Source organism: Bombus pascuorum, chromosome 6 (genome assembly GCF_905332965.1).
Source record: "Bombus pascuorum chromosome 6, iyBomPasc1.1, whole genome shotgun sequence".
NCBI classification, from domain to species: Eukaryota; Metazoa; Arthropoda; class Insecta; order Hymenoptera; family Apidae; genus Bombus; species Bombus pascuorum.
The window spans coordinates 17,645,025-17,672,470 of record NC_083493.1 but is presented as its reverse complement, the minus strand read 5'-3'; the positions used below and the strand labels follow the sequence as shown (position 1 = coordinate 17,672,470).

The window sequence follows — 27,446 nt, the reverse complement described above, 5'->3', positions numbered from 1 at the left end:
CCGTGTACTTTCTTATCGAGATTCGTTTCGGACAAATCTCGGGACCGTCTTTTGAAAAATGAAAAGCTGATCTTTTCGACGTTTGATCAACTACCGATCGTGGAACGTGGAGTGAGAGAAGAAAAAAAGACGGAGCGTGAAATAAGTCATCGTCGATTAATATTTTTATCGGAATTGAAAATTGATTATTAACAGTGACACAATTCGTAAAACGATATTATATCTAGTAGCTGTAACTACCGATGTACCGGAATATGCATCGCAGCGCAGCTTCGACCTTTGTATAGTTAATAACGAAATACGGCATGGTTCGGTCTTAAGCAAGTTTGGTCTCTTTGGCTAGTCATCTTCGCGACCTAATTACGTTTTAGCTTCCTGACAATTTCGTCACGCCTTTAAGAGAATCTCCGTTCCTTTCGACGGAGATGGTTACAAGGGCTTTGCATTCTATCGTCCATATATTTTTATCCACAGTTACGTTATTCCAATTAAGAGGTTCTTCGAACATAAGATAGGTGGAAAAATAAGCGTACGTTTAATAAAATAGACTCGAGTAACAATAAACGCGATATATCAGAGCGTATCGTTGTTACTGGCATTATCTAATCGTATTCTACGAATACTTTTACAAGATTAGGTGGCAGATATTGCCCGATGAAATAGTGTAAGATATTTAGATTTCTTATATTTTTCCTATAACGTCTGCCAGTAAATAAGTTCGTATTGCCGACTTTCAAACGCTGCAGTCGCATTGATCGATACGATCGTTTATTGCAAATTGCTTTCGTAGCCAATTCCGCAAACTTGTTATAGAGAACACGTCAGTTGGAAATACTGCATAACGCGTAATACGTATGTAATTGTAGAAAGTAGATTTTACCGTTCGTGTGAAATTCGATAGCATCGCGCGAGGATTACGCGACGTATATAAGACAATTTTAATATTCGCAAACTCACCGATACAGGTAACGCTGATGGGTAATGCTTTTGGGAAACAGGTTCCGTAATAGAATCGGCAACGGCTATCTCAATTTCTCCAATTTCTCCAATTTCCCTATCAAAATTTCTCCTAACCCTTATATCAATGGCACACAATCGCACGTAGAAATCAGTTCCATATGTACCGTTCCGAGCACATTGTACGTGTATTTGATTGGAATTGATCCGATCGTATAACTCCACTAAAATATAAAACGAAAGACAAAGCGAAATCGTTACTTACGTTATTTGTAACGTTCTACGGTTTCCAATCAACTTTACACAGAGTATATAACAATATTTTACACTTGGCAACTGACAATTTCACAGCCAAGTTATACGAGGAAAATTGCAAGAGCGAGTGAAAATTTTATCTCGATTACCTGTTACTCTGGTTCAAGGGAGTCGTTTATCAGCCAAAAACTCCTTGTAACTCGAAATTAAAAATTAACGAGGCAAAATTACTTTTAGCCAGTTTAGTTTTCTTTAGAATTTCTATTCTTGCTTATACGAGTGAAATTTTTGTAGCGAGTATGATTCTTCCCGTGTCTATATCTTCGATATTAATAACGATAACAGCCAAGTTTATTAAAACGATCTTTTGCGTGAAAATGGCGAAATATTGCAATCGATCGAACATACGGTATTTTAATATGATTAAGATTTTCATGTACTCGGAGGAGTATTTAAATCGATATATCTCTCGAATACACCGCGAGTTTGTACGAAACTTTCGGGCCACGAACTCGTTGGAATTAATTTTAGCTAACTAAGAACTCCGTTTTATAGAATTTAGATGTTACTACGAACAAACGACATTATATAATTCATCTAATTAAAACGTAAAATTCCAAATAATTGTTTCCTCGAACCAACGAACCTTAAGAAATATACGTATTTGTCGAGCAACATGATCCAAAGAGCGCAAAGTTTCGTCGAATTTCCATGAGTTACTTTAATCCTGCTAATTGTTCTTGCAACCGAGCAAGAACTGCAACTTTTCAGCTCCGATGTACAGAATCATTGGCGGCGGAACAGCGATGGAAACGCTGGCAAACAACAAGCTAGTGCGTGCAGCCAAACCATGTATACGTTTCAATTTCAACGTACGCTCGTTACGAGGAAAATTAGCTTCGTTAAAACGGCAACGCCCGAAGAAACAACGCTTCCGTCCGGGCTGGGGCGTAAGATTAATTGAGAATAGAGCTTTGAGACTGCAAAATTGACTCGGTGATTCGCGCGAGTTGCAGCTAATGCAGAAAGCAGACTTGGAAGGGCCGCCAAAGTTGCATTATCCCCTGGCAAATGGAATCTGAAGGAGTCGCTGCGAATAATACAAGCCCGACTAACGAGTCGAACGTATTGTTATTTCGTTAGTTCGTGCCAATCGTTGTTCTATACGTAGATCGACGTTTGAATCAACGTTTGAAAGATATACGTAAGCTTGGTGAAACGAAAAACGACGTAAAAGGGTTCCACGAGCGTTTAAATGCTTTCGCGAGCCACTGTACCTGTACCTGTACCTGTACCTGTACCTGTATCGCATCGTGCTACACGCTTTTAAGATAAACCAATAAATACCTTCGCTTTCCTTCGTCGTTAATAATTCCGTATTTTGCTTCCTGAAAAAAGGAGATATCGGATAAAACGGTGGCAAGGTACGAGTTGGTTGGGACACTGTCCAACCGTGGATTCGTCCGTGGTATGTTTTAAATTTGAATCGATGTCCTAATGGTCGTATAAACGTGGCGCAAATATGGATTGTCGGCCGACCGTAGTTGAAACACGTGGCGCGCTTTATTACCGGTTTAATCTGAAAACGCGGTTACCGCTCGAAAGAGACTGCCTGATAAATTCGTTGCGAAGCGTAGTGCCTATTTACCGGAGCAACGAATAAATATACATATCGAGGGCAAATAATAAGGCCACGGAGGGCAGAGAGCGAAAGACCGTGGCTGGTTGGAAAAATCCTGCCGAGAAATCGAATATCTCTCACGGATATTCCGGTACGCGGTAATAAACGACAAACGAGCACCGCCCAAGCCCCAAGAGATACCTGCTTCTTACACGAGATCGAATCAGAGTGATTAAAAAGCGGCGGATATCTCTCTTATTTATTTACCTTTCCTTTTGACTTTTTCCATCTTTCTTACTACTACCGTTCTGCCGGTGGAAGCGAGAGAGGCAGGTCGAGACAGCGCGGCTCGTAATTTTCGACGCGCATTTCCGATAATACACGTGATTTTAATAAATTACCCGAAGGGGATACGTAGGAAATTACATCGTGCACCGTCACCCCGGATTTACGGAGCGCGTTTAATTTACAAATTTAATTTCAGGACAGGAGGGATACTCTTAAAAACAGGGAAAAACGATACCGGCAGACAAGATATTGCTGACGATGGAGTAGCATTTCAGCGATAAATCTACGGCCACCGCCAACTATGGAAATTAAACTCTCCGAGTAGGAAGGAAACGTTTCAATTATTTCAATCTTCAGAATGAGAACGCTGGTAAACCTATTAAGTTCCGAGTGTTCTAACAAGCCTGTCAAATTGTAACACGTACAACATCCGAGTAGCGATGTACCGCTGAATTCGTAACAGGAAATATTAAGTTGTTATATACAAAAATAGTACGCTTCTAGGAAATGCCTTCGAATCTTTAATATCCCTCGGCTCGTTTTACTCCGTGTTCTTCCATTGCTCATTATCGCCAAGCGTATCGTATCAAAAACTCAATCGAAACGCTATATCGTATATAACGATAACAGTAACGATAACAATAACGGTAACAATAGCGGTAGCGGTAGTAATAATAATGAAAATATTCATATTTTATTTGTACCAGTCTGCTGAAAAAAATATTCTCCTTTCGTATCTTTCAAAAGGGACATTTTCGAATAGAGAAATAAAAGCGATTTAAGATCAGCCACGCAAAATATCCAACGCTTAACGTTCCACAAAAGCTGTTCGTTCTTTCATTTTCTCGTTGCACGTGAATCTCCAACCAACCACGCTCCACAGACTCGAAGATGATTAATTAGAAATTTAAGAGTTTCGTGCGATGTTCCCGGTAGTCTGGAGGCATTATTGAATCACAGCAAGTAGTCTTTGAAGCAGTTGCAAGAGGATACATTCCCAAGAGGAATGAGCACCACGCCCCTGCCGCGGGCTAACTTGAACCAGAATAAACGGGGGAGATTCTCCGTGGATTACGGAAACACGCCTTACCCGTATATCGAGATCTGTGATGAAATTGCGAAAGAAAGTATGAAGTAAGTAAGTACAATCGACTCTATGATAAGAACGAGTTACGACGCCTAACGAGCTGTAATAACAGTTCGACCGTATCCTCGCGCTTTTCCTTCCACGAGAGTTTCTCCTCTTCTGTCGTCCCATTTGTTCCATTCCATTCCAATTCGACATCATTACATAAAACACGATAACAACGAATCAACGAGAAGCACCGGTTATTTACGCAAAATAAGATACGATCGGTATTATGGTCGCGTTCCGTTCGATCCATCTCCGTAGTAAAAGAGTCATGAAAGTCAAGATTGAAAACATAATCGTGCACCGCTCAAGTTTCCCAGAACGTCGTCTAGCTCGGTAAAAAAGCGGTCAATAATGTGTTAATATTATCGGAGGAAAAGAAGGTATCGCGTCGCTCGAAAAGCACATTTCCGGCAAAGCGATGAACCAAGTTCACCAAGTCAAATAGAAGCCGGCAAGATTGCGGTTTCGTCTGGCGGGAACTTTCTTAAAACCGTAGAAATTACGGTTTTCCACGGGAACGATAGCTTTCTGTGCGAAAACGTTTAATCGCGTTTCACGGCAAGTTGTCATGGTGCGAGTAATTTCGTGAAACTATCGCCGAACCTGGCAATCGAGAAAAAACAAAATTTCCATGGTCGAACCGTAAAATGGTCGGTTTTCATACTCGAGAAAGCGACCACGTAAACGAGAAGCAACGTAGCTTAATTCGATCCCTTTTCAACGGCGATCGTTCCTTAAGAAACTGACGAGTATTAACATTATTAAATTCTTACGGTTCGCGTGACGCGTGGCGAATCGCGTTTACATTCGCAACGATCATCTGACCGGAAAAGAATTAATTGGTAAACTTGGGATCTTGTAAACCGAAAGATATTATTATTGGATCGCCGTGAGTCGCGTACCTACACTTCCAAGGACTTACAACCTATCATTCCCCAAGGCAATAGGTACTACGAGAGTAACATGGCATGCGGAGAAGTCGAACTGAAATAAACGACGGAGACTCGGACATGGGATACGAGAACAAGGTTCGGTTCTTGAATATCGGTGGCGAAATGGTAAGGTAGAGAACAAAGCGTATTACTACCTCTAGGAATTCCTAGTCACCTCTATTATTACGTAACTGTGTTCTCCCAAATTGGACCGAGTATTTTGATGTGTTCTATTCAGTCGCGTTGTCAGACGATGTCAGACATTTTTTAACGATCCCGTGTTTCGTACGATACGCTATTAGCTATTCGCCTTTCGTTTCTCATTTTCGATTAAATGGCAAAAACGGATTCTCGTATCCGTTTTTTAACGAATTTATATTAAACTTCTTGTCGTCTCTCTTCGTATTTCTTACGTTTCTTAAAATGTTTAACGCATTTAATATCAAAGGACATTTACGCGATAAATAAATTACACAGTCAGAAGGTGCTCGTACTATGCAAAGGTTAACGCAATTAGCGATTTCAGCCAAGTATATAGAATCACCGAATACGAATATCCACGTTATATCAATTATAAAATACTATTCATACGGATAATACAGGATATTATTTAAACATAGATAATTTAATTCTAAAATAATATGCGTATGTATAATTTCGTTTGGATATGGTGTAATATACATAGTTGATAATGAGAGGTAAAATTTCAGTTGAAACGTTCCGCGACCGTTCTATTCAATTTCACTTCCATTATTTTGCAAGTACAATAATTTGAAGTTTTAGGAAAAATAACGTTATAGTTCTACGATACGAATCGGGAAAGACGTTCGGAAGAGCGGAAGATATTTGTAATTTCTAAAAATCACATATAATACTCTATGTTTTCTTTAAAATTACCAAGATTTCAAAAGCGGAAGCCGATTTCTGTCTCTTGTTATTCTTATATCTCCATAACCGCAATACCGAGCAAATACAGTTCGCAACCATTTCTCGCTATTATTTGTCACGCATATAACGTTAAAATTTTTAATATCGCTTTTCCCTATCAATTTCTCCCTCTTGTTATTTTTCTCTGTGCATACGCGGCGGACTAATTGCACATTATGTTCGATAAAGCCGGGAATCGTTTTAGACCGGCGGAAAAAGGACACCCACGAGCATTACGAGCAGCGATGACGGTGATGGCGCAGCGCCGCAATTTTACCGATCGGTATGGTTCGCTTTTAAAAGCGATTCCGTCGTTAGTTCGGACGTCTCGTCGAGATTCGACGAAATTTTCATATTTAGAAGAAGACTGTAATTAATTTCATTCCAGATGTCGATCAATAGCGGAGCGGTTATTAAAAGCGCTAATGAGGGTCTGAAAAACCGAGTGACACGGTAACTCCGTTATCGCATTATCCAAGGTTTATCGCGACGTAGCGAAGCGAATTTAAGGTGGCCGAAAAAGTAATTATCGGTTCCCATTAGCGGTGGAGTAATATTAAGTTCTGTGGTACGGTGCGCTTTCACTCTGTCGCCGTTATTGGAAGATAATGGCAAAGAAAAACGAGAGAGAAAGAGGGAAAGGAAGGGGGAGAGGGTGGTAGAAAGCGGAAGCAAAGAGAAAAAAAGGCGCGATGCTATAGCTTGCAGGAAAAAAAGAAAAGGGAAAAAAGTTATTTTCCAGGTATTTTCGTCGTGCGATAACCGGAAATATCTCCGTTGGTCCGCAGAAGCATCGTGTTCCATCGTGCGAGTTGCTTCGTGATATATCTGGTTTGTTGGCGTAGTACGAAGTATAACACAACGTTTGTCAGACGTAACGCAGAATTCGAGACTTCCGACCTATGCACTGACCGAAAAGCATGGAAACTCGAGTAACGTCCACGGATTAGCATAAACGGTATTGTCTTTGGAGGATCAAGTAACAGCTACAGTCAGCAAAGGACTCGATAGGATTCGGGGACTCGGTTGAAATAAGCAAGCAAGCAAGCTTCGATCTAACCCTGTGGAAATACACTTATACGAAAGGTCCTGGACGTACGATGAATCGCGGAAAAACAACACCAAACGGACCACCGCTCGTATTATATACAACCGCTGTATCTCGCCCCATAGTCCTTTGCCTTTCGCCAGGATTGCTGCTAGAGAAAAGGAAGTTTTGATTAACAAGAATAACTGATGGATAGCGGTACCGTCGATATTGTCCGAACTTTCTTCGGCGATACTTTTTTCTGATACTAACCCAACCAACTATAAAGATCTATAGCTCGCTTAACGTCGAGATTAAAACAATTCTCGGATTACTATATTCTTGTTGTTAAAATAGTATAATGTAATTGTATCAGATGGAAAAGCGGTACTCCGATCCTACAAAATAGTTCACTTTTACGATCACCTTTCGCGTATTTACGATTTTTGAAATATAGATGTACGTCAGTCTTTCAGCGAACCGACGATACATATATTCGTGACAGTTTCGGATGATCGAGACAGAACTTTCCGTTTACGTCTTCAGGTATATCTCGGCGCACGATGGGAGTATCAAAATTGCGCACAACACGATCTACGTACGTCATGGGTCATTCCACGCTTCGAGACGAGTATAAGAATGTATCGCAACGTCGGTCGTGACCTTAGAATAATGTCGAATTCAAGGTTAGTATTACTTTTGCTGCGTTGCGTTGTTCTCGACAGAAGGGGTGTGTTTAAACGCAAGGCACAACACGGAAGAGACAGCAGAGGTCCCAGGTATTTCCATATCGCTTTCATATTACTACAATTTTCTAACCGAGAATCTCGTAGACGCGGGAGCACCAAGCTCTTAACAGAACTCCTTAACAAAACTACAAAGTCTCGCGGAATATGGTAGCATCCGAGGTGCTCCTTTCGAGAGGGATATACAATGTATCAGCTGCGACGTTCGTACAGATATTGCCTGTTGTAATCCAATAGTTCGGATCCTGCGCGACGTATAGCGTACGTACTGTAAAACTCATGATGCGAACGGAATATGGGTTGGAGACACTCGCAGATCCCTGGGAATTCTGAGATTTATATAGCGTACCTACGTACAGAGGTATTTTCCCTCTTTCACTCTTCCCACGTCAAAAGTCGAAACGAGTCTCATGAAATATTCGATGGAAAGCTACGTGGCAAACAGGATTAATACAACGACGATATTTATTCCATAAATTCTATCGGTCGTTCGGTGGAAAACACGGTTGTTAATCGATCGAACGAACGGATTTTGTCTCCGAATGTGAACACGTGTTTTGACGCTTTCGTCAACGAGGACACAGGTATCGGCGAAAAATTTTTCTCGTTTCCTTCGATCGAGAAAAAAGAAAATTATCGTGACACAGGATAAAAGCTTCGAGGACTTACAAACAGTCGGGTTCCCGAGAGACGCGAACGCCACGGGATCCTGCGTGTCTGGAAAGTTGAGCGAAAATAAACGAGAGACCTTCGATGTAGGTTGAGGGAACGAGGTTAAGTTCTAGGATACCGGAATCCACGATGGAGGAACAGGTAGAATACAGACTTGGACGAAATTTATGCCTCAGACTTCGTCCAAATTTATGCGTCAGACCTCGATGAAATTTAGCCTTCAAACGGGACGACGTTCGATGTGCCGAGGTGGTCGATTAACAAGCAATGGAATTTTAAAAACAACTTTTAACATTCCGTGATACGTTGCTCGTTGTCGAATGTATTTTTTACAATGTATTTCTGGAGAAAAGGGACGTGGAAACATAAACCTATATACTTATCTTGCACCTTCTACTCTACATGCTAATACACGCATACCGTGGTAAGTGTATAAAAACAAAGCGATGCATTTTCTCGTAGTCAAAACGATATCGTTCCATTTACGAACCTTATACCATAGAACGCGTGTATCTTAGTCTGAAAGCATCATAATGTTAGATATAGCGTTCAAAAGATCGTCATGGTTTACGACCCAAGTCTCGCGACGCGTGAATAGCATTTCTTAGCGCGCAATTTACAATTTCTATCTTCTCCTTCTTTGCGATCTCAAAGTTGTTACGTTTGTTTGAAACACGCGCGTTGTATCTCTTGTTGCGCAGAGTTTATTCGAACGTGGTTAACGATCATCCGACGGTCCATAAAATGTATTGTTGTTTCTTATTCTGATTGTCGACAATTCGACAAAGTTTACAAGTACGCATGTAGGTATCCACTGTGTTTTCTTTTAACGAATGGCAGATCTTTTAACGCATATAAGTATTTAAATAGCTGCTATAAGAACACGCGTTTTAACAATTTTTCAAGAAAAGTTCGAAGAAAAGGTAAACGATCGATCGTTTCTTGCTTCCTCGTCTGACGTGCTTTTATTTTGACGAACAGCTGGCCACCCCTGCGAGAAAACACAAAAATCGTCGATAGCGGCTTACACGCTCAACGTCCGTTTTATTCGCAAACGACACCAGAGGGAAAGCGCAGCAATCACCGATTATCGGTTAATCGAAACTTTCACGATGAAACTGGAAGAACTTATCGCGGAATTGGATCGAAACTCGATCAAAAATATATTTGACGGACGATGTGTTCCTCGGAGTTGGGAATTGACCCGCTCTATTCACCTCGCGAGGCTCGTTGAGAAAAGAGAGGAACTTTCCGCGGTTTAATTCATAACGAGCTTATACGACAAGCTTATTATTCGGTTGGTGGATGACGCGTTTCTTCCTCTCGAATTTTTCCCCTCGGAGAGACATTTTCGGACGGTTGATACACGTTATCGGATTAGAGGGCGAGGCAAAGCGAGCCGCCGACGTGCACGTGTCACGCCGAATATATACGTATTATCTGGGAAAAGTGCAGCGGTCTAGTCACCAGGCTGGAAACTAGACGAGAATAAACTGGAGAGCCGTGAAATGGATCACGGCAACAGGGTCAAGTTTTCGCTTGTATCGGGATTCACGGTAAGGTGGAATCGAAACGAGTACCGAGCACCGGGTACCTACCAGTGCAAAGGAAATGATATTTTTAGAATAATCGGAAAAAACGCGGCAGCTGGAGGCAATACACGACGTACGGATGAAACGTGCCGGGGACGAGGAGAAACAAGAAAAAAAAAAAAAAAAAAAGAATACGATACGATCGTACAAACAATTTTCATACGAGTATTCGTTTAGAACGGTATTTTCCTTAAATACCATTGCCACCTGCTTAAAAATAGGAAACTTGTAGAATAGCGTTTTATCGAAACGCTAGAAAGTATCGCGAAATTAATTCGACTGTAAATCTGGTACGTTTGTTAAGCTGTACAATGACTTCGTTAACGCAGATCTGTTTTAATGAAAAAAGAGAATCTCGATATTCCCAGAGACGATGTCTTTGAACACGTGTCCATTATCCCAACGTAAAATCGATTTATCCATTCTACGTATACTCTGCATTGAAAGCATTAATCAAACGGAGCACGATTAACAGTCGCGTGTTCCCTCGTGTCGTGCATCTCGGAATGAAGGGAACAGTCGTTCCACCGCACTACACAATACCGCAACGTGGACACCCAGAAGCTAGGACGTATTCCCGTGGAAAAAGCAGCCTGTGCGAAGGTAAATGTCAAGCTGGTATCGGGTAAAGCGACTGGGAATAAAGTAGGAAAAGGGACACGGGAGACAGGGAAAGGGTGCTTTGAAACGGGGCTGCGGGCACAAGGTTAAGTACTGAGATATCGGAACGGCTGCGTCGGTAGAAAAGGGACACCGTTTGAATACCAGATGGTGGCCGAGCGAAAACATCGAACGAAACTGAAATCGCGCATGTTCAAACTGCGGAATTTAACGTTCGAATCTTAGATCATGATACAGGGTAAATGTACACAGTGCGTACGATGATTGTTGATAAAAGAAGGAGGAATAAATAAGTAACGGGCAATCGTCGTTGTAAATATTTCGTTTTACGGTGATATGTAAGTAATTTCTCTTATGCGTTTCCGTGCCATTAATGCCATTAAAGAATCCGGAAAGCAATATTTTCAGATTCATTTTCCATTCGGTATGGAACAACGAATGGCGACTGAATTGAAATTTCACTTAATCGCTACGATTAACGTTCGAACGTAAAAGGGTCGGACGTTGCTGAAACTTATGCAGACTTGCAAATACCTTTCGAGCGTAACCGTGTTGAAAGACGACGGGAAGAGCGGTAAATGAAGAAAGTTGCGCAAAGATTGGTAGGTACGAGGAACAGGGCCGATATACAAATTAGTTTAATAACACATTCCATCGATTCGTAATTTGCTCCCGTTCGTCGATATAGGACACGAACTACTAATATCTTTCGATGGGAGCATCTCGTTGCCTTTTGCAGCGAACCGTAACGCGCGACAAACCGTGATATTCAGATTTTGGAGAGAATTCAAGAACGTGATTTGCTCGATCGCAAATATCGCGGCAAGAGTGTCGTGTAACGCCGTCGTACAATAACAAGACTCGTGGAATTAATGCCAGCTGAACTGCTTCTTACCGTTTAAAAAGATACAACGGCAATTAAAGCGTTATCGTTACTGCACGTCTTATTCTATATCTCGAAGGTTTATGGGTTAACTAAGTAAAGACTCTGCGTTGTCTTTTACTTAGCAGACGTTTCTGCAAATTGCAAGTCATCTCGTGATAGAAAACGTGCCTTTGGAAGGCGATCCTTTTCTATCGTTAAAGTACACATGTACGTATTTACCTCGACAACTATTTTAAAAGATACCAGGAGATTGAATTTTTGCGCGTCATCCGTACTTACGTTGTTGTACCGTCATTTTAATCTCGCCGATAATTCAACGTTAACTCTTGTTAACCGATTCTATCTCTTCTGGCACAAAGACCTTATTATATCTGACTCGATATAATTTCTTCGAACAATTACGTACAAACGTTGGTCTTAGGAAAGAAGGGAGGAGAATAAAAACGAAACCGAATTCGTATATTTCAATATGGTTAATTCCATACGATTCGATCGACGAAAGAATTTGCCCGAACCAATTCGCAGACTCGAATGTAATTACCGAATCAGGAATACTTAAAGTTCCCGAACAAGAACGCGAAGACAAAGACATTGAACGGCATGCCGCAATTCTATTATCCTGCCGTGAACAACTGGCACGAGAACTCGCGGCAGCCAGTGAAAACCATAAGACAGTGAATAAACAAGCAAATAGATAGAGAGGGAGCCGGATCGATAGAACGGTAACGATGTAAGGAATTCTCGTCGGAGATTTTTGGTTAAGTTGATGCTCGAAGCAAATACGTTTCCAAAGGATAGAGCGGTGCAGCCGCGAATATCGGAATTCACAATACACGTATAGCCGGGTGAACCAAAGTAACCGCGAGAGTGCTTTGAAATGGGTTGCGGGAACAAGGTTGAGTTCTAGGATATCAGAATATACGGCCGAGTAACGGTGCAAAGTACGTGGCACGATGAAATTTATGATACGAACGGGAAGAGCTCTCTTTCTCTTTCTCTCTCTCTCTTTCTCTTTCTCGCTCTCGTTCAAGCAGCGCACTCCGTTCTCCAACGCCTCCGAACAAAATTTTTCGGTCTTCGTTGCATTTCTGCCGTATAAAATCTAGGATCTTTACATGCCACGATCGTAACTTCTTCGTTGAACTGCTCCTCCTCGTCGACGGATATAAATTTCTGCCGGTCGAAACGAGAAAAATCTCGATACTCTTGCTCTCCCGCGAGAATCTCACGAGCAACGCGCCGATCGTCCAGATAATTCATTTTAGAATATAGAAGACGATAACATCGCGCGAGCAAAAATTATCATTCGATGGCGATCATTTTACGTTCGTCCACGCTTTCATCCGGATCAGAGAGATCCACGCAAAGACAAAGTGTCAAAGTCTTTGACTAATCTAATCGTATTCTTCCTGTGAAATAGGTTTTCCGATACTTTAGTCGCTGCTGAGCTTTTTTCAGATACGCTATACATTTTTTTCTTATCTATACGTTTATCTTATCGTACAGTATCAACCTGTACGTTTGCCCCTTAGAATCTATTGCCATTGATCGCGTAGTTAAGGTAACTACGAACCGACATATAGATTTGCAAAAGATTATTCGTATAGACGATAACTAGATATTCGTGTATATCCGACACTGGATAACATCAATGTGCCTATTAGAAACCTACTCAGATATCGGTTATTTCCAACTGCCTATCTTTCAAGCTTCGAAACGAATAAATATTTTATTCGACATCTATGCGGGAAGACTGAACACATTTATTGCGTAGTCAATACCGAACGCATCAAAAACAAATAAATACTTCAATCAGAACGTATATAATAAGCGTTCGAAAAGTTTTCCTATTTAAACGGAAACGCAAAACGAGCTTTCAGTGGAAATGGAATATACGCGTGCGTCGAGAACTCTTCAAAAAAAAAAAAAAAAAAAAAAAAAAAAAAAAAAAAGAAAAAAATGTCGAATCACATGAAAACTTTCAAAACAATCGTTGCATAAGGGCAAACGAAATGACAAATATATGAAAATTAAAAATGTTAATAGATATCAGCGGAAAAGAAATTGCCAAAAATTCATATTGCACGAGTTATAAAGATTTTGACTTATAGAATGAACATAGAATGAACAAGTTACCTAATTAAAAAGCTAAATTATAAAGAAAGCTATCGAGTCGCTGATTACCGTTCTTCCCAGAATTACCGTTAATAGACTCGTGTATGTTCGCGAAATGTTCAAACTGTCCATAAAATGACACGGCAAACCCTGCGTTTTCCTAAGACATTCGCGTCTCTGAAAAGAGATTTCCTTCGAACGAACCAACAGTCTCGTGGGAAACAATGGGCAAGTTGCACCAGACAGGTTTTCGGAAGTTCTCCAATAACAGCCAAGTATTCGGTATAAATATTTGACGAACGCCACGTTCGTTATACCAGGCAAGTTCTATTTAAACTCGAACGCGACACAGCCTGCTTCCTGCGGAGCAAAGACCGGAGCAGACTACGGAAATTTCCATTTCAGAATATCATGGTTCTTATTACATATTTGAGTATTTGAGTAGACGCAGACAGCTTGAGACTTTCCAGATAATGTTTGATCCTCGCGGCAACGACGGAATATTTCCTTAGCGTCGTGTATTCGCGCGGCTGAAAAGCGTTCGCGATAGTCGAGTTCCACTAACGAATTACCCTATTTACGACCAATGAAACGACACTCTGAATTAACAAAATCTTCCACTTTATCCTGTCCGCTACTTTTTTCCGCCCCTGTGTAAATCTATTTTCATCCTTTTGAACTTTTCTTCCCGGAAACCTCGTAACTCGTTTCTTTGCGAAATAAAAACCACGTACCGAGGGATTTCAATCAAAAAGCGTTACCGTACCGAGATGATACCATAATCGGTTAACCAGCCATTCGTTCGTACGCTTTGATAAAATTAACATACTACTACTACTACTACTACTACTGCTACAAGTCGTAGAAAGCGTAGAAAGCTTACGAGCAGTTATGAGCGATAGCGTAAATTCCAAGGAGACGAGGAAAACGACAACTTTCGTCGGATATTTTGCGGAAGAAAAAGTTCCAAAAGCATCGGTCACGAGCGACGCTGCAACTTTGCACGTGCAATTTTACTCTCACACTCGATTACGTACACGAACGCGCGAATATGCTAGACACATGATAACAATTTCATCGTGGCACCATGTACAGTTCTGTAATTTCAGCGTAGCATAAAATATCCGTGATAAAACGTGACGAAAAACGGGAGTCTCGTGAGTGGAGGCAATTATAATTATTTTTACAAGAATTGCTCCACTCGCTATCCACTTACTGCACAATTTTGCGCGCGCTATTCGACTATTATGGACGGGTATTAAAACGCTTTATTTTCGCCAACCCCGAAAATTATTCGATATGCACCGCGCGTTGAAAAGAAACTTACAGCGCGTTTAATACTACCTTCAAGATACTCGCAAATACGCTATAAGGATAAAAAAAAAAAAAAGGTTGGTCGTTTGAATCGGAGTGACGGAGTTTGAACGGTAGTTTCAGAGAAGAAAGCTCCGAACTGATTCCGATCCACCGCAGGCCGATTCCGTTGAAACGCGACCAACTTGCAACTATTCGAAAGTATCGATCAACATCTATCAATGGTACCCGAGTACCATTTTGCAGATTCTACTTACACGATTCCTCGATTATTCAAACACTAGGTATCGCACAGCTCGCGCGCCAGATCAGTAACTTTGATAGAAACTATCCAGTAAAAGAAAACAAAAAAAAAAAAAAAAAAGAAGGAAAACAAAAAGCAGCGGAACTACTATCTAGAATTACTGCTTCGTCGAAATAAAAAGCAAGTTTGATCGAAAATGGTCAATTTTATGTAGCTCGGGTACCGAAAATATTTATAGGACTTCGATATATAGATTTCAAAGAATTGTACAAGTACGATATTTTGCCGGCAATATGATGGGAAAGTTGGAAAAAAGAAGTTGAATTATGAAGCAAACAGAGCGAAAAATTGGTAGTCGGCAACTTCGGATGATCGTAACTTCGTAACAAATAGATGAAATTCAAATACATTAAATTCCACTGATATCGTACGTCGAATATAATTGACAAAAGTATTTCTTAACGTTCCTAGAAAAATTCCTTGGAGTCTACAGAATAATGTCCTACAAATATTTTTGGTACCTGAACGAAAATTCAGCATTTTCTAGCATCCTCCTTTTTGTCTGCGAACGAAATACGTAGTTCGTTAATGTTACATTTAAAACTAGCGATTCCGATGGAAATTCGTATAATAAGACAGAGAAAGGTTGAAACTTGATAATTTTGGTCCATTTTAGCTAAGACACGCGTTATGGTTTTTAATATTGTCCGCTTGCAACGAAACGTTTCTTCCAACTATATGATACACTAGCAAAACGTGATCCCACCGGAGGATACGAAATTACACGCTACGTTTCAAATAACACGTTTCGAATAGCAATAAAAAGTCTACTTTATGCGATTCTTGCTTGCACTCGATGTTTCTTCTGCGAGGAAACCTTTCAGACGAAACAGAACGCGTGTATCTCGTCGCTCCGATTATTAACACCTATTTTCAATTAGTAACGATATATCGAATTAACGTCTGTATTCCTGTGTTTCGTGCTAATCTGTACTAACATTTTCTGCAGTTTTTAATCGTTTCTCGAACGACGAAATTTCTTCGACTAGCAACTTCCAAACCTGCAATCTATACAGATATAAAATTTCGAAAACTTTCGTTTTACATTTAAATACAAATCGATTAACCACGTAGCATTATTAGCTAGTATTTTCGACGACATAAGACAATTTAAGGAAAGTACGTATAGTACGACGTACCAGTCTTAAAAGGATAACGATTGACAGATCGATTGGTAAAATTTAAATCGCTTTCCATTGGATTTTCCAAACCTACGTAAAAATTATTGTAAAAAAAAAATACACCAACGCTTTAACATCAACGAGTATTTTATACAAATATTTTATATAGAATGCTTCGCTTCGTATCTAAATACAGCATGATTGGAAAAGAGGAGCAAGCAGCTGAACAAAGCAAAGAAGAGCAGCCAAGGAAGCTTTAGTGGTGTTCGTTGCTCCGATCGAGGAGCAAACAATGATCCTCGATTCGATCTGACGGCTTTCTAAAAACGCGTGAACTCCTCTAAGACAATGTTTCCCGACTGTCTGCACGGTGGCGGCGCAACAAGAAGATTGCCGTAAATTGCCGTAACGATCCTCCTTACGACGGCTCGGACGGCTAGTCGTTCCAAAGAGGTGAACGAAGTACCGCGAATTGGCTCTGGTTCAAGTTGAAACTCGAAACCGACACGACGAAAAATGCACGTGAGGGCGCCGTCGAAACCGTTGATAAACGTTTTGACCGCGTTCGAGAAGAGCGAGCACGATTCTCCAGATGCAGTTCGTCAGATTTCTTTTGCCTCCGTGCGTCTGGCTATTTCTCGTCGAGGCGAATGATCAGAGCGACCAGGTTCGCTCGTTTATTCGGCCGAGTATCACACATTCCGTGATTAGCCACATTTTTTAACCGATACGTACTATATTAAGGGAATATCGTAAAGGATAGCGTCGTTTCGAAAGGATCGATTTTACTCGAGATATAGGTTTTCTCGTTTTCTAACAGAAAGTTCACGTATCTATGAAACGGAGAAATCGAGATTTAATGGTTGCAGTTTGGCGCTTGCGCTCCTTCTACGCTCGAAGAGAAAGCAAATATGTCAGAAAGCTAACACTACCGGAGGGCAAAGCAAATTAGTTTTTAATGATTGTTGGAATCGATATGTCTGGTGCTGGGAAGCTGAAGTTCCACGTCGTTATCAAAGTTTCGTCACCACAGAACTAAGGACAAGTACTACTGCGATCCTTCCTCGGCAAAGACACGATATCGGTACGGTTGCAGACATCGTGTCCTCGAAACCAAGAATCAGTTAGATCGGTAACAAACTGAGCAATTTACCTGCTCAACGATGATCACCGACCGATCCTGATTTGTTCCGTGGCGATAAAATTTCAATTATAGTTAAAATAATCGAACAATCCGTTCTCAGTAATCTACTATTCGCGTTGACTCGCCGGGATATCAACTTATTGTCAGACTCATTTTCGCCGAATGGTCTCGAAGATTAAACAGGTTTCCCTGTAACGATAACTAAGACTATAATAATTTAAAGCCACTTCGTTTCTTGAAAAGGCACTTCGCTTACCAACCGATAGCTGGCATTGATTTTTTCGCGGTCAGAATTGAAATGTCTTTCACGAAGAACTGTGTTCTCTTCGCGGATCGAGGTAACTCTCGACGAAATCGTAAATTCTCGCATTTCGCATGGAAATAAGAGGGAAAAAAAAAAAAAAAAGAGTTTAACTCATTCTAGTTCCGGAACCGACAACTTCAGACTTTAGGGAGAAAGTTTTCCATTATGGACCCATAATTTCGACTTTATCGGTATTCGGAAGCGAATCGCAACTCCGGCGAACTGAAAGTGGAATCAAAACCCTAATTTTTCTCCGCTATAAGCTTTATCTTAATCGTGAAGTTTTACGGAGAATAGAGAAAACCACTTTGCAGCGTTCTACTTCAACCACGTGCGCATACATCGGAACGATCATCCACGGATTACGTATAACGTGTCAAGATCGCAGCGAAGAAGCTTGCGATTGGTAAATTCTTTTTTATTGACTTCGTATACTACGTATCGAGGTAGGCCCGTTTGCACGATCGACCAATACTACTACCATAGTAGTACTACATTCGCTAATACTATCGGTGAATACTGTCAGCGACTTTTGCAAGTCAGAAACCAGACCAACGCGGGGATACTTTTTGACTTTTGCGAAGCAAAACTTCCGTCTTTGAATAAGAAACACCGCGATTAGTTTCACGGTATAAAGAAACGGATTTTCTTCGATACGTTTCGACAACTCCCGAGCAAACAACCGTGAGACAGTATGCACCGATAACAACGTTATTCTTCGCGAGCGTAAACGCTGATTCGCGTTTCGTTTCGTTTCGTGTATCGTTCCGAAATTGCTTCGGCGATTACAAAAGATGGATCATTCGCATCGGGGGTGTCGTTATCTTTCAAATTGACAGAAAGTGGAAAAGCGAAAAAAAGCTCTTTCGAGAATCGAGTATAACGTTTACAACGGAACGTCGATTATCTAGATATATCGATTGTCTCGACAACTACTATTCAGAACGTCGATTATACGGAAATTGATTCTCTGATTATCGATTATTGGGGCATGTAAATTGGAATTCCAAATCAGCACCAACTGTACACAAACCAATAACAATATACAATCGTAGCAATACAAGATTACGTGCGAACATTTTTCCCCTATCGAAACGATTCGATGATATTACAGATTAAACGTTCGTTAGATATTCGTCCGTTTGTTTCCTTGTACCAGTGCCCGCTGTATGATTAACCTATGATACAAACGTACGAATCCTCTGTATTGCAGTACGAGCAATCATAATATCTACTAATTACAAAGCCTACTTATTAGTCCGTCACAATTTGTAATATCGATAATACTGACAATTTTTGTAAATTAAAAGGAAAGCAAACGGAAGGAGAACGGAAACGTCCATCGACTGTTTTCAGTTACGGAATTGTTCCCGGAAACCGATAATTGACTGTGACACGAGATATTGGCTGGGTAATACGAGTTGATTGACAGAATAATGATATTCTTGTGTCGTCGAAAAATTAGTTTCGTCCGAGCAACGAAATTTTATACCCGTGAAACGAGAGGCGTGGTTGTCATTTTATTAGGAACTGCAATTCCCGTTAAAAAAAGCATCGCGCCAGACATCCTTGCCACGCGTGGTATTAAGGAGATATTAACGTGCCTCGTATGTAGGCTACATTATCGCTAAAGGAACATTTTTTACACCGCTCTTTTCTTTTTTAAATCCTTTTTACTACATTTAGGATGAAATTTATCTACTAAAACATATTTTATGAAAAATGATGGTAGGAATATTCTATTTTGCGCGCAATCTGTCGGAAGAAACACTCCGACTAATTCCGTGATACCGAAACAAGGACCGTTCCGTCGTCTTCGACAAACTTTCGTTTCTATTCTGACGAAACTCTTCTTTCAATTTCATAGACTCGTTCCAATAGCGAAACTTAGCATCCCAGGTCATTGCAGAAACTCGAGTCTCACGATGATAATACACGACAGAAAATAAACATAGTTATAATATCACAGTTGTCATAGCAATATCATAGTAATATCGTATAAGGTATCGTAATTATATCATAGTTGTAAACACGAAACAGCGTTGTATACCCTTCGTCTGGTAAACGTAAAACGAAGCTTGGAACGAAAACACAAACATCTCCATCGTGCTTTGTACACACAGCGCGTTTAAAAAACAGCGTATCGATGGGCAAAAATAAAAGAGAACCGAACGAATCTTAATGAGCAAGGATTAAATATACCGATGAAAATTTGCGTCGCGGGGGTACGGGTGCGCGTGAGTCTGCAAATAATCGACTAATTATCGAGCCGATATATTCTGTTTCACGAACCGCGTAAATTTGAACAGGAAAACGTTAATAAAACAACTAATGCGATTAATCATACACGCGTAGACCCCCGGCACTGTCGACCTAATTCCAGTCATCTCTTTTTCGTTTTTCGATCATGCTCGGCCTGTGTTATTTAACGTCATGGAGAGGACAGTGAGCGTATAAATAACAGGAGGATTTTGTAAAATCGTACGATAAAACATCGTTTTCGTTGCAGTGGAAAAACTTCCTAAACATAGATACGGTTTCTGTGACGAATGTTTCCTACGTTTATCGATGTAACGATCGATCACGTACACGCGTTCTATAAAATACCATTTTCAATCAAAGATAATGAAAGACTTGGAAGAAATATTCACAAGAAGGGCGATTAATTCGCGTCAGAGATAAAAAAAAAAAAAAAAAAAAATGATTCACTCGACAAATAAATTGAAACGTTTAAATAAATTATCTATATAAAATGTTCGGTACAACGATCGGACTACTTAGATTATCGGTAAATAATATTGCTCGAAACTGAATGTTCGATATGTAAAAAATATTTTCCCGGTGGATAAAATAGTTATTACATAGCTTGTAACTGGATTTTTTATTCGATTCGTTACATCTCGCAACAAATTACAGTTTTGACCGATGTAACCTGCCACCCACAATTAACGATAAAATTATTATTGCCGATAATAATTCTTTAGTAAAAATTAAAGATTCGATATTTTTATACTTTCTACAATTTCGCATCGAACATTTTCTAACCGTTAATTCACAAATTAATAGCAGCATCGCTTTTACAGAAAACGCTTTTCTACTAACGCACGCTCGCTAATCGCTTTTATCGGAATTATATACGATTTTTCTGTTTCAGTAACACAAATTATACATGCGCTTTGCTTGCCAATCCCAAAGCTATAAATCAAGAAAAATAATGATTTGTTGCATCAAACTCTTTTGCTGTTTTCTACGTCTGTTTGTACGATTGTTTTCACACGACTTTTGTTATAACACGATTGTTGCTTTCTACCGCTTTCGTTTCTCGTAACAAAAGAGAAAACGAATGCCCTTTTCTTTTACCGAACAAAGAATAGTGCTTCGAAGCGCTATGTATTGTATTTATAGATTTTCTGATTAACTACATAAGATCCTACGATCTTTAAAAATTTCATTCGTTTAAACCTTAAAAACTTTCTACTTAACGTTATATATCTATCTTCCATGACATACTAAGAAGGTATACGTAAATAAATCTAACAAATCTGGCTTCTTTTAACTGTCAAATAATAATAATAAAATATCAAAATTTTTTAGCTAATTTCGCAAGATTCCCAAACTCTGAAACCTTTATGGATAAAACTTTAAAAACCTTCTTTTTAATATTTTAAGTATTTACCGTGATTCCTCGTGTTTCTCTTTCTATCAAAAAGATCGTAATAAAACACAGAAATCAGAATCTGTCGAGACAGGACATTAGCCAAATTAATTGGCAGTGCCCACCGCGTTGACACGGTTCGTTTCTTCGCAAAAACGAAACCAGAGGTTAATAAGCAGTTACGTACCGCCGAAATTGGCATGCGTTCAGCATAAAACTCTAAGGACTCTGTGAAACGAGTACTCGAGTCATCGAGAACACCGCGCTTTCGTTCAGATTGGCGTGCTTTCCCCCAAGCATTCTCGAACGTAAATTTCTCCCATTTATAAATTTGTTTCTTCGTTTTTCTCTCTTCTCTTTTTCACCCCGTATCGCGGGCATTATCGACTAATTTAATACGACGACAACCTGGCGCGTTGTTAATCGAGCCGAATGCGATAGTAACCTACGTCGATTTACGATGTATTATTCACGCGTTCACGCATCGTATCGTTTTTTCCCGAACGACGACAGCGTAATCCAATGGATCCGACAGGATTATTAACGTTCGTAAAATTGCCGGGTTAAAGTTTTGTTCGAATTCAATGTACCCCGCGATGTGCATTTGCGTCGTGTAGCTCTATCCGGTTGAAGTATTTCCGTTATTGTAAAGAGTACGCGAGAACGTTTAAAGTTAAGATAAGCAAAATCGTATCTCCTGTACGTATCTACTTTCGAGAAACCGCTATCGCTATATTATGTATTCCGTTCAAATTTCTGACTTTTATCAGACACGTTTTCGCGTATTGCTTGAAACAACAAAGATATTTCAGATGGACGAAGTTGTTGCGACACGCTGTATGCACACGTAGCTATATATTTTACCCTCCAGACAATCGGAAAACTTTTTCCTTTCCTCGTACTTCGAGTTAATCGTACGATATCGATGTTAATCAACGCCTTTTCCTTCTATCGAGGGTTAAGATTTTTCCAAGATTCACCGGTGGTACGTTATTAGTAAATACGGCACTATTGCGGTCTAATCGACGTGGCTCGTTTGCCTCGTCAAGGAGAAACTAACAGCTGACATGCAGTTACACGTATACCAGAAATTGGCCAGCGTTCAAGTCAGGACTCGAAACAATATGCCCGGGAACACGGCACGCGAGATCATTCGACGACACGACTAACTTCCTCGCGTGTATTTTCGTCACTGTTCGTTCGGCAAAGTCGAAAGCGACTTTTAGATAAATACGAAGAAATTATCAAGCTGTACGCCTAACGACGAACATTTTGTTATCACGCTAGAAGGAATATTCGATGTATCGAGCGTTACGAAGAGAATTCATATCGTAGAAGACGAGAGAACGCGATTAACGATAGATTCGTGAAACGAGAGACGCGATAGATGCAACGGTCGTTGACTCAGCATATTTAGTCGTTTCTTTCGAAACGTCTTCTCGCGATGCTGCGAAAGGTCGTCTTCGTTGATTAAACCGAACGCGGAAAATACAATTATCTGCAAAACAATTGGGAAAATTAATTAAAAGCCACTTCGTCGATAAAGCATTATTTTCGTCAAAATTTTAACGTCCTGTAACGTTAATTAAGTTAATTGGACGGCCCCGGCCGAGCCATTTTATCCTCGCGTCTCCGTTTATTGCGAATCGCGCCGCCACGTAAATGAGATCGACTCCTGAAGATACAACTTCGACGGAAGCTTTCGTTAATTTCCAATTAAATCAGCTCCCTCCCCTACCTCTTACCCTTCTATCATCGATAGAATAATAATTCCACAACGCCGTCGACGACGATGAAGGCGATATTCAACGTTTAAACGAGCCACAGCGACAAACTGAACTGCCGACGATTTCCTCGAGTCTTCTATTGTTCCACGCATCTTCTGTTTATACCGTCGGCAAGTCGCTTACGGAAATGGCGACCCCACTCAGCTAACTCGGACAGATTTACGATAACGTTTCGACTTTCCGCCAAATCCTTTCAACCCCTTATAAATTTCCTTTTGCGATCACTGCTACGGCTTATGGTGGTAAATATACAGAATTTTCAACGATGCCATCTAGTCGTACGCCATTATGGTTTCCTATGTATGATTTAAATCCGCGAGATATTCTCATAAAAGCATAAACTCGCGGTTCGATAAATTTCAGTACACTATGAATATCATGAATACAATTATGGAAGACACAAGTCAAGTCGCATGTGAAGATGAAATCCTGTATTACCTTTGTATTAACGAGTACGAAGAGCGCACCAAGTTTCGCAAGATATCGTACAATGGAGATATCGCGTAACTATTCTTCTTGGATTAATCGTCCAACTCGGAAAGAAGGGAGAATTATTTTAAAAATTTGCAAATTTATAGATCTGTTACGAGTTCGTTCTAATAAAAGCTGAGCCAAGTGTCAAAAGAATAACCGTAAGAATAAGAAAATTCTTCCACCGTACGTATACGTAATTAGCTTAGATCAAAAGATTATTTTAAATCGATTTTAAATAATCTTCTTTTTTCTTTTTCAATGCGACCATAACGTATAAATGGCGATCTATATTCCAATTTTGTAACGTTAGTAAATTTACTCGATCCTTAAACTATTTCGATAAGGAGAGCGATTAAAAATAGGGACGAAATATCGACTATTGAATTCAACGATCAAAACACAGATGGAAATCTTTATCGACTATCTCGTGGAGTAATGTATCGAATCCTTGATAAGTGACTCGGTGTTAACAAAAAAATTGTGACATTTAACGATCTTCGACTTGAAATTGCTGACTTTGTTTCTTCTTTTTAAGAATACGCTACTGGGAAAGCATACTCTCGCGCTGTTAACTGAAATATTTATAATATTGCGGCGTTTTCTATTCACGCGAGTGGAGAGACAATCCTCTGTAAACGCGATAAAACGTTGTAAAAGACTGTTTGAAAGCGCGATACAACATTCCGAGCTCGTCTTACCCTTTCTCGACACAGTCGAAGAAATCCTTTCATCCCTGTTACCTCGGTTCGACTCTCTGTGTTTATTCCGCAGAATGCGGGCATCTAAAACAAAAAGAGGAGAAACTGTTAGCTTCTATCCCATATGAGGCCGTATCGTGCAACAACGAGACGATAAATAACGCAATTCCCTATCGTTTACAGGTTCGTAAAGAGCGAACAACAAAGACGACGATATTCAAATTTTATGTTATTTTTATCCATCCCTCTCCAGCTAGTTTTCAGTTGAAAACGACGAAGCAAATCTTTTTATTTTCCTCGCCGTTCCCTGCCCTTCTCGCTGTTCTTATATTCGTTCTCTGAAACGTTTCCGTTAAAGAGCAAAGGCGACACTAAGCTTTATTTCGTTCAAATCACAAACGGGCCGTATATCCGCGATATTTGTTATCGAACGCTTGTCACACCGATCTTTTATCTTTATTCGATCCCCCTCTCGTGTAGCGCAAAATAACATATATACGCTTTAAGCTGTCCCGTTCCTGCGTCGTTCTCTCCGTACACTTGGAGGAATCCGAACGATCAAAGTTGCGAGTTCTTCTTCCCCGTTCCTTTCCCGATAACGGAACGAGACGATTTGTCACTTTCGTCGAAGAAATAGGCCAGCCCGGTACTTTGGCAATTTACAAACGTTGTTTTAAGCTATCCTTAGAATTAGCTTTTAAAACGATTGAAACCAGTAGAGAACGCTAGACGTAGCGCATTAAATCTCGCACGAAAATTGCTGAAAATGCCACTCTTGGCTCCCAACTCTCGCTTCCCTTTTAATTCTATTACATTCGACACGGCGTGATTGTACTTTCGGCGTGATTTTCGCGGGAAAAATTAAACGCAATACGCGTGAGCGCACGCTCGCAACGATTAAAAACACTAGCGTAGTTCTGGTATGAAACTGTTATCGACGCAACATACTTATTTCGGTAATTATTATTATTAGATCCGCCGCGTTCAAATTTATACGGCTTATTTTCGTCGACAAAGTTTCTAACAAACCGGCGAAACAAAAAAAAAAAAAAAATTGCTGCGCGTTAAACGTCCGCCGTTCAAAATTATTTAGTCGCTAATTTTCAACATGGTCGGAAACTAGTCAAAAATAATTACAGCCACGCGAGCAGCAACGTATAGAGGGAAATATCCGTTGTGCGAGCGGCAAACCGGTGTGCATACTTCCAGGCAATATTTAGCTCGGCGTCTAATGACTATTTATACAACGATTAAGGTACAAAGTATCCTCTAACCTAACCGCTATCACGACGCCCTCGTCCTACGGAACTCCGTCAAGGCAACAACGACGATATTCAAATTTCATCCAGCTGCCACCCTCTCGCTCCTCCTACCCTCGGTCCCTAGAAAGCTCCAAAACAAATCCTTTTATCCTTCGCGTTCCCTCGACGCTGCGTCTAACCATTCTGTAGGATGTGTTGGAGCAAAAGGAAGCGCTGCTGCATTTCCGTGCCGAGAGAACGCTTCGTCAACCGCCGGGAGGAAGCGTACGTACGTATGTTGCGCAACAACACGGTAGATACATCCAAGCAGCAGCGTGTTCCATTGCGATCCGATCCGTTCCGTTCGCTGGCACGAGCAGGCAGGCAGAGCGAAATGGTGCGAAAGCCGGACGATATGTAACGCGAAGGTTACCATTCACCTCCGGCACGCTGGTAAATCACGCATAAACAAAGTACTGGTCGTTGTTTCATCGAACGGTCACTGGATGGTTCAACAGGTACGTTCCTCGGAACGATACGCGCGTTTCGAAACTGGAGGAAGCGGCGAGAAGCAAATAACGAGAATTAAAAGAAAGGCGGAGAAGAAACGAAAGAGGGAAGAAGAGGTTACTTAGTAGCAAGGTGCGCGCACACTCGCTGGCCCTTATTCGCCATCTTTTTCTTCAACGATACTGGAACGAAACAAGAGGGGTTGAACATCGAGAGCCTTCAACGGAACTGGCCCCAGGCCAAGGCATTATTTTTCGAGTGAACGGCAGAGAGAAAAGGAAGGAGAACGATGAAGGTACAAAGCATGAGCGCGTGACAGGCGAGAGAGAGAGAGAGAGAGAGAGAGGAAAATGCAGGAGACTAGGGTTGGTAGCCCAAATGAATATTTAATTTCTGCATATCTCACCCCGACTAAAGTTTAGCACGACGAAGCAGCCGTCTCTCCCAAGGGGGTGAAAGGAAGCTACGTATCCCTTGTACCCGTGGCGCAACCCCATCTCGTGATATAGGGTAAAGTCCTTGCGGAAATCGTGTGCCCCTTCGTTTCAGTTTAGGAGACCCGTGCACAGCCTATTTTTCTTTATCGCGTGTTTACTTATTTTGCTTTCTTTCTTCTTTGCACGAACACCTTGCTTTCTCTCCTAGTTTACATTTTTTAACCACTTGCCCTAGCTCACCGTGCTTGTCTTTCGCGCAGTTTCTTTTCCTTATTTTTAACCCGTCTTTCTACCCGTACGCCTTTCTTGCCGATACAGTTTGCGTTTTTACGTCTCTTTCTCCGACCGCTCTTTGCTTCCCTTCCGTTACTCTTTTATAGACGCAGTTTCCACTTTCTTTAATTCTTCATTCTCGTCGCTGCTCACGTACTTTCTCGATTTTTTACTTTCCCCCACTGCCGGCTTTTCCTCTTTTTCGCACATAATTTCTCTTGTCCCATATTTCTCTCTTCACCCTCTCGAAGTTGGCCATTTCTTCGTCCCTTGCTTCTCCCTCTCTCCCACTCGCTCTGCTTTCTTCTTTTTCCATTTCCCTGTCCCCCTCTCCTGGTCCGGCTTTTAGCTCCCTGTTTCTCCATTCCCACCCGCCCCTCACCCGCACCCTGCTCTCGTTCCGTTTCACC

At 40.8% G+C, this 27,446-nt stretch overlaps 1 protein-coding gene across 6 annotated transcripts in view; it reads right to left on the bottom strand.

The window, feature by feature from the left end:
* Nucleotides 1-27,446, bottom strand: part of LOC132908411 (leucine-rich repeat-containing protein 4C-like) — a 268,003-nt gene that overhangs the window by 58,626 nt on the left and 181,931 nt on the right. For 4 of the 6 annotated variants that reach the window (XM_060962416.1, XM_060962417.1, XM_060962418.1 and 1 more), the window contains one exon: nt 24,576-24,659. The exons of 1 other annotated variant lie outside the window; for it this stretch is intronic. In XM_060962416.1, the coding sequence (XP_060818399.1) occupies nt 24,576-24,659 (84 nt within the window). Of the gene's footprint in view, nt 1-24,575; nt 24,660-26,732; nt 27,389-27,446 lie in introns of those variants that run through there. One more of the 6 variants, XM_060962421.1, reaches the window with a different exon arrangement.